Source organism: Trachymyrmex septentrionalis, unplaced genomic scaffold, assembly GCF_001594115.1.
Source record: "Trachymyrmex septentrionalis isolate Tsep2-gDNA-1 unplaced genomic scaffold, Tsep1.0 scaffold161, whole genome shotgun sequence".
NCBI classification, from domain to species: Eukaryota; Metazoa; Arthropoda; class Insecta; order Hymenoptera; family Formicidae; genus Trachymyrmex; species Trachymyrmex septentrionalis.
Window position 1 is genome coordinate 1014569 of NW_017304770.1, and position 8909 is coordinate 1023477.

General features: G+C 31.2%; 1 protein-coding gene across 1 annotated transcript; it reads left to right on the top strand.

Moving 5' to 3' along the window:
- The first annotated feature begins 1898 nt into the window (after positions 1-1898).
- LOC108746221 (REST corepressor 3) lies at positions 1899-8874 on the top strand. The gene is made up of 10 exons (XM_018482857.1): positions 1899-2442; positions 3289-3357; positions 3838-3912; positions 3989-4203; positions 4894-5076; positions 5756-5866; positions 6391-6479; positions 6853-7027; positions 7431-7745; positions 8732-8874. Exons 1-10 carry the CDS (start codon positions 2340-2342, stop codon positions 8813-8815), a joined length of 1419 nt encoding a protein of 472 aa, XP_018338359.1. The 5' UTR covers positions 1899-2339; the 3' UTR covers positions 8816-8874.
- Positions 8875-8909: the final 35 nt, after the last annotated feature.

Consider the following 8909-nt stretch of genomic DNA (forward strand, 5'->3'; position numbering starts at 1 on the left):
ATATCGTAAAAGAGAATTTTGAATACGGATTAATAGTATATAATTAAAATAGACTATACAAAATTTTAAATAATACGACATATGCAATTTTAATGTATAAAGTATGTGGAACCTTTGCTTAAAAGTACTTTTCGCTCGACTCTCATTTTTAGCGTCAAAGTATAAGTCAGCTGATCAAAATTGACGTTAGCTAATTTTTATGTGATCTATTTGATTTAAAAAGCGTGGAGTATCAGCATAAAAAAGCAGTTAAAATTAATTTTTTATACGCAACACGTCGTGACGGCAAAATCAGTTATCGCTTAGTGATTCTTTAATATGATTGGTTCTTGCCTTTAGTTCTTCGCTGAATCTAAGTGTAGGAACTAATCATATTAAAGAATCACTAAGCTTTAATTGATTAGTTTTCTCTAAACACAGCCATTGGACGCATTCAAGTCAACAAAACAATTAGCTCTGCTTGCCGAGCAAATCATTATTATAATTGATTGTTACTTATAGATCCAACCAATTATATTCAATCGCTCGGTGACTAGCAACATTGTTCGGCTTGAACGCGCTCATTGGCTGCGTTCAGCAAATTCAATAGTTGAGTAAACACTCCCTGTTGTATTCATCTAGAGGCGTGTTCCGATATACTGCCAGTACTGAAAATCTACACGTAACGTGAACTATAGATTTTCAGTACTAGCAGTGCATAATGGACCACTGCCTAGATCTAACACGATGTCCACAATGGCTGCGTTCAACAGAAAAAGCAGCTTTGCAATTGTTTTAAAATTCTTGAATATGATTGATTTATACATTTAGATCCAATGAGAAACTAAGAGCAAGGCCAATCATATTAAAGAATTTTATAACAGTTGCAAGTTGTAGAAAATTGATCAATTAATTATTCTTCTCATACTCGACTTTGGGTACTTTCCATTTGATGACACAAGTCAACACAAATTTCGTTCTATCTTTGTCACTCTCTGAATGTTTGATTATCCTGAACAAGGATAGAACGACGCTTGTGTCAATTTGTATCAATTGTGTTATCAAATGGAAAGCACTCTGTGGTTGGTTAATTTTTTACGACTTAAGAGGATCCTAAAGTGAAACCCAAACTCCGATGAGATCGCTGGTTTATCGATAAAATGCGACATATCAACATATCTTTATATACTACTACATCAATTTTGTACTCACGTACATACGTACAAATTTTATAACTAACTAATCTTTTGTATTAAGTATTTAAATCTAATTATAAGTACTCAACATTGATTGTTCATGTAATTTCTAATCCATACCAAGATATTTTATATGTACGAAGTATAAAACTCATATATGAAGCAAAGATTATTACGAGTTGACATTAAAAGTCGGTAACAAAACTGTAATTTTCCAACTTTTTTTCGTTTTTGGCATAAAGGTGCCTCTTCAAACAAACGTTCGAGGCTCATTTTCGTCAAAATAAGTCACATGATAGAAATTGACAAATATTAAGCGTTAATTTTCTTCCTCTTAAAACCTTACGATCGCTACTTTTATTGTAGACGCTGTATAAAAATTTTTAGTTGTAATCGTAAGGTTTCAAATAAATCAAGTAACCACAATCAAAATTGTGATCTTATGTTTTGAAATGCTCGATTGTGATTGGCCGAATTGCTTAAAACCTTACGATTACGAATAAAATTTTTGTATGATAATAAAAGTCTACATTCTCCGCTTATCGCTCATCGCTATCATGTCCAGTGTGTAGCATATCGCGTCGCACATTGTGTTGATGTGCCAGAGCCATTATCGCGGAAAATATCAGTACATGTAAATGTACCTTTAGTCTTCTATGCTAAAGGCTAAAATCGACTCGCAAGTCGCGAATCAGTCTCGTATACGTATGTCCACTGGTGTTATTCGAGAATATAAAATCAGCTTTGCTGCTGCACATTTCAGAATTTTGAACGGAAGTGAGAGAATTTTGTGTAAAGGAAACGAAAACGTGAAACGCGAACGGCTTCATACGGTACTCGCTTTCTTCGCGAGTCGTTACTACGAGAAATTTGGCCAAGCCATTTTTTTCCCCAAACGCGACGCCGACCAATGAGGTCGCGCGTGGTAGTCGGCCATTTTACTTTCGCTACGATCGCGCGAAACGACAATTGAAGAATCTCGGTCGAATTCTCCATACTATCATGCAGTTTTGAGGAGAATTGTGAACGTGAGCAGTTGGGTACTGATTCAGACGCATTTGCGAAGGATTTCATCGCATCTCGCGTCCTGCTTGTTACGGCGCCGACGAATCCGCGCGATTTAACGCATTGCGATTCCCGTCCGACGAGAAAACTTACGTTGCGATGGTCCTGGCAGAGAGAAATTCGGAAAATGTGCGTAACGGCCGTCGATCTCGAGGCCCCAGCCCTAACGTACAGTCCGACTCGTCCAGTGAGGAGGAAGGAGGTACCGTCAATTCTCATCTCGCCGTTAACACGCGATGTTTCAATTACCGATTATCGAGACGTTTAATTTTACATGAAAAATACTTGGAAGGAACATTTTGAGTCAGAATTAATGAACAGTTTCGTACTGAAACACGTAAAAATCTAAGAGTCTTCAATACTTCTTACCGTTCAAACGTCTTTTGGAGTTGCAAATATTTTTTGAAAAATTGTATTTGAAAAATTTTTTTCTAAACTTTTATTTCTCGTATAAATATTCTATAAAACAATTTTTATAATAGCGCAATGAGAATATATTAAGATGACGTTACTACTTTATGCTACATATGGAAATCTCAATGGAAAATAATTGAAATAAATAATTGTAGAGATTTGTTACTAAAATCCTTCAATCATTATTACTCAAACAAATGCAACAGATATAATTATATCTTTTACTTTTTAATGGCTATACACCCAGCAAATGAGAAAGGATTGAAATGAATTGAAAAGGATTCAGATTTTCAGAAATATTGATTCACGAATGTTAAAATAAATGCTTTTCAATCCTGAATGCATTTTTATTTATTTATAGGAATTGCATGGAGCATATATCTCTATGCCTTTTAATCTAAAAATAATATTAGCTTTTTCTGTGTATTGTAAATACTGTTTAATTCAAAATTTTGAATAGGAAATGCAGTTTTTCAATCCAATTGCATCCAATTGAAACTAATTGAATTCAATTAAATCCAAAAAAAGTATTCGCTATTTAAAATACGCATTTGGATAGAAAAAAATATCAATCCATTTTCATCCATTCTCGTTTGCTGGGCAATTAGTTAGAATACTAAAGTTTTTCTCTCAGTTCCAGCAGAAAAGATAAGAGTTGGACGAGATTATCAAGTCGTCGTTCCAGAATTTGTTCCTGTCAATGGTACTTTATGATCTTTATAATATTAAAAATATTAATTTAAGTAGTGGAGACATTATGAGTGTCTTATGCACCCTATACTAGAATTTGCTTTTGCACCCTAGCCCTAGAATTGCAGGTCTATGAAACACCAATCACGATAGATCCAACCCTCTCCTCCAAAAAAAAGAAAGTTTCACCCATTTATTCATTGCTAGTGCTAAAAATATCTATAGATAGGATATAATTTATGCTACAGATCTTCACTATTGGCAATGATTATTGGAACTTAGCCTTAGAACTCTACGTAGTAGGGATATAGACAATATTATAGATGGAGCAATCAATTTTTATATGTTTTGGACATTCTAAAAATTATTGATGCTTATTAAAATTTATACCTCTCCAAATTTTGTGCTGGAATGTATCTTTTAGAACCTTGTAACGCCTCCGTTAATTAACGAGTCATACAAAACTTACTATATTATTTATCATGTATTTTAGAACGTCGGTTGGATCAGTGTCCCGATAGGGCATTATTAGTTTGGTCACCCACCACGGATATACCGGATCAAAAATGTAAGCTATAAACTTAAGGAAGTTAATTAATTTGTATAAACAAATATTGATGACTAATGCATAATTCCTTTTTCAGTGGATGAATACATTATATTGGCTAAAGAAAAATATGGTTACAATGGAGAACAGGCATTGGGAATGTTATTTTGGCATAAGCATAATTTGGAACGCGCAGTCCTGGATTTGGCAAATTTTACACCATTTCCTGACGAGTGGACGGTTGAAGATAAAGTATTATTTGAGCAGGCGTTCCAATTTCATGGCAAAAGTTTCCATCGCATTCGGCAAATGGTGTGTTGATATATTTTATGATATTTAGATTAATTATTAAATTTTTTAATTTGATTTTGATTAATTTTTTCATGAACAATTAAAGTTTGAAATGTATTAACATATTGAACTAATTATATTTATTTTCGAAATATTGTTGGATCTTAATAATCTGATAACATATTTTTAAAAAAGCAGAAATTTTGAAAATATATATTTATTTAATGCAATAAAGAAAAGTTATAAAAGTAATTTAATAAAAAATATTTTAATACAAAATAAAGCAAGAAATTGTAAGCTTTTTCTTAGGAAAAGTCTCACTTTGATGTTATTAAATTAAAGAATTAAAAACAATAATTGACCCCATTATAACTAAACCATTATAACTTATACTAAATTCTTTTTTATTGACAAAATTATATGTAATGATTATAATTGCACATATTTATGTTACTAATGTAACATTACAGATGCTTTGAAGTAGACATGTATATGAAATATTTCCAAGTTTCATATATGTTTATAAAAAAATATAACTAAAAATTTCAAAAAATTCAATTATAATAAAGAAGAAACAGAAGGAAAGAAGATATAAAAAGGGTTTTTTTTAATATCTTTTATAATTTTTATAGCTCTTATCTAACAAATTAAATTACATTAAATAATGAGATAATTAATGTAAATGATTTATTCTCAATAATTTTTGTACAGTTACCTGATAAATCTATCGCAAGTCTTGTGAAATATTACTACAGTTGGAAGAAGACACGAACTAGAACATCATTGATGGACAGGCAAGCGCGTAAATTGACGAGCGGCTGCAAAGAAGGTGAAAATGGCAGCGAAAATGGAAGTGAGCTTGGTTCCAACACAGATAGCGAATCCGAAGAAAAAGTAAGGATTCTTTGAAGATAATTTCAACAATAAATTTTTGTGCATGCGCTCTATTCTAATATAAAAAAATTGTTTTGTCTATTTTTTTCCTTTTTTTTTTGTCGTTTAACATATAGATAAATATAAAGATGCGAAATCTAAAACAGAAAATAAATAATATTAAACATGATAATTGTAGAGAATAATCCTATTTGTTTTTTTGTAATCTGTAGTTCTTTATAATATTTAATATGTTAATACCTCCCTTCTTTCCTTAATTCTGTATTAAATAAATTTTTCCGTATATAAGCTTACTGCTCTGGCTATTTCACACAATTATTTTGCAAATAGATATGCTATCATGGCACAAATTGGTATGAATATAAAGAATCATAACTGGAAACTTGCTATGCATGTTCCAAAAATGTATCCACACGATACCATATTATGTATAATGAAAGCAGAAAACCGAGCTATATTATTATAATGCCAATGGTGACAAGAAAAGCTAGTAGATTATTGCTATAAAATCTATATATGTAGGATACAAAATTTATAAGTAAAAAATTTCTAAATTTTACAATACTCTACATGATAATGAAATTCTATTCAATTTATATAAATATGTTGCACGTAAAAATAAATAATAATTTAGTTGGACGTTATGTCGATATGTGAACGTAAATGTGGAACGTTCCAGAAATGGACGATCCACCGCGGAATACGTCGTGGAAAGAACCAAGCTGTGCCAGGAAGCCAAGGCACTGATGCTAAGGCCCCATCCGACTCGGAAAACGCCCCTCAGGTTCAGGTACTCAACCTAAACCTTACCCACTCGCATATATAGTATAGTTAGCTTAGCTTTACTACTGTGTTTTGCTATTCTTCAATGTATCACGTGTATTGTTGCTACACTGGCCTATATACATATATATATGTATATATGTATATATATATATATATATATATGTGTGTATATATATGTATGTTTTATTCTCTCGTTAAAAATTCCTTGTGATATTAAAATTGCTCGTAATATTAAAATATTCCTCGTGACGTCAAAATTAATTAACATTTTACTAAGGAAATAAAGCAGAAAAATGCGAATTATGAAATATTTAGCTTATGAAATTAGTTCGACTAATACCATCACAGTTGAGCGAATTTTAAGAAAATGCGAAAATTGACTTGTTGATGAACACATTACTTTAATGATTTTTTTCTAATTAATTCTTAGCATTTGGAGACGATAAATGATAATGAATTAAAAAATAGGAATTTATGGGTAGGGGGGTTATCAAAATTTTGGTTTTAAAAGGGTGTTATGTGTTGTAGGGCTCGTGTAGCAACTGTGGCATCGCATGCCATAGTGTTCGTGCGACGCCCAAGGGACATGCGTGTCATAGCTGCTATCTACATTGGAGGTAAATTAAACAGTGAACGCAAATTAAATGTCAATACCAATGATTGCGAATAGATAAATTATTATACACAACTCAATAAGCGCCGGAAAGGATATTCATATGAAAAATAAGTTACTGGAACTGAATTGACTTTTTTCAATGCAGTAATGCTTATTCGAAATACTTCTTTTTATAGATAAACGCATATATTTGTTCGTATTTAAGCAATTAAAATTAATGAATATCCTTGGAAGCTTGCTTATTTCGTATTTTGTTTTAAACTATATATATTCTTATTAATGATACTTATTTGAACTTAATGGTATTGACATACAATATAGACCAGCCTCATGTTCGGATTCTTAAAATCATTCTACGTTTTTTGATGGTTTAGGCGTACCGGTGTAGCAAGACCGTTAACTTCCATGCCGGGTCGTACGAATAAAAGAAAACCACCCCGGGGCTTAGTTGTGAATCACGATGATTTGGCGGCGTTAGCTGGTCAACCAAATCAAGCCAACAACAGTTTGCAAGCTATCGACACTGAGATCGTTAGCTTAAAACGTCAAGTATGTTAACAAGTACAAAAGAAAAGCCTATAAAAATATAACGTGTGGATACATTTTTCTTTATTTTTTATATCGTCGTAATGAATCATGAAAGCATATGCAAACACTCCCATTTGAAACTGTTAACAATTAAGGTATGTTATATTGAAGTATTTTAAAGAAATGTTATAAAGTAGAATAAAAGTCTTGAATGTTAGGATTGCAGACGCAACAATGCTTTCGTGACTAATGCATTTTATAATATTTTTAATTAAAATATAATATAATTAATATTAAAAATAAAAATATAATTAATTATGCTTTATATAACTATATATTGTGTTCGACCGTTATAGGCTTTAATTCTTACTTGTTGTATATATTGTGTAACTTATAATGTTATATAATTTTCAAAATCGCACAGATACAAGCTAACAAACAACAAGTAAGCGCACTAAAGCGAAAGACAACCGATGGTATCGACCATCTACGACCGCCGGAAGTGTCAGGCCGTATAAATGCACGTTGGACAAATGATGAATTGCTATTAGCGGTTCAAGGCATTAGAAAATATGGAAAGGATTTTGCCGCAATTGCTGAAGTTATTGGTACCAAAACTGAAGCCCATTTACGATCATTTTTCGTGAACTATCGACGAAGATATAATTTGGATGCAGTACTGAAAGAATTTGAGGCTGAAAATGGACCCATTCTTATCGATGATGAAAAAGAAGAAAAGGTACAAAATATACGTTATATTTTTGATATGACACAAGTTATGTCATATAAATTTTTGTTATATAATATTGAAAGTGTACCAAGAATATTATTTTGATTACTATAAAATATTTTTTCCCGTTTTATATATATATACACATACACACAGAGTGTTCGACGAGACTTCTGCTAAACACTTTTTGTAGATAGAGCGGACTAAATTGAATCGAAAAGTCCTCTACCATTTTGCAATTTTCGTAATGGTTAACGAGATATTAATTACTAAAAATTGCTGAATATTGGTCTTCACTAATTTTTTACTCAAATATTATCAACTTTACAGAAAAACAACAAGAAACAAAAATTGCTTATTTTCTTTTTATAAAGTTCTGAGAATTTTTTCAGACCGTATTTTTTCATATTGATAAGAAATAGTTGCCAATAAGAAAACTCAGTACTAAAAAGTTCTGAAAAAATTCTTAGAGCTATAAGAAGAAAATAAACAATTTTGTTAATTGCTGTTTTTCTGTAAAGTTGAGTAGTATTTAAGTATAAAAAATTATTGAAGATCAATATTCGGTAATTTATTCAATCTGCTCGACAAAACGCGTTTGGCAGAAATCTTGTCAGACACTGTATATATTTGTATATATATGTATATAAAAAATATCAAGATTTAGGGAAGATTTTTATACTGGTCGTAATTGTATGCCGTAATCTGTAAGAATTGACCAATCACAGGCGAATATTCCCCTCTCATTTGACTGTAAGATAGGAATACTCAACTGTTGACAATACCATGATTAGTTAATTCTCACAGATTACGACATACGATATACGGTTATGACCAGTGTAAATGCTCCTTAAAAGAAAGAAAAGAACTAAGAAAAAATGAATTCTAAATTGATCAAAATAAATTTTTTTTAAACTTTTAAATTTTTTGTACTTTAATCTGTTTAAATCTGTTTAAATTATTGATTTTAGCTAATAATTTAATGAAATTTTTAGATGGATGTTGATCAATCAAATGATACTGCAGAATCATCTCAGAAGGGGAAAGCTTCCACTGGGCCCGGACAAGCTGCTAAATAACAAATGAGTACAATTTTAAATACAAAACGAGAAAAGAATAACTGCAAATTCAGTGATAACAACCGATAATAGTATATTAATTGATTTTTATCAG

Excerpts from the sequence above, each read along its gene's own strand:
- LOC108746221 (XM_018482857.1), top strand. The coding sequence starts at position 2,340 with ATGGTCCTGGCAGAGAGAAATTCGGAAAATGTGCGTAACGGCCGTCGA. Across the intron at positions 5,077-5,755 it reads ATAGCGAATCCGAAGAAAAA|AAATGGACGATCCACCGCGG; the intron begins GTAAGGATTCTT and ends GGAACGTTCCAG. Across the intron at positions 7,746-8,731 it reads ATGATGAAAAAGAAGAAAAG|ATGGATGTTGATCAATCAAA; the intron begins GTACAAAATATA and ends TGAAATTTTTAG.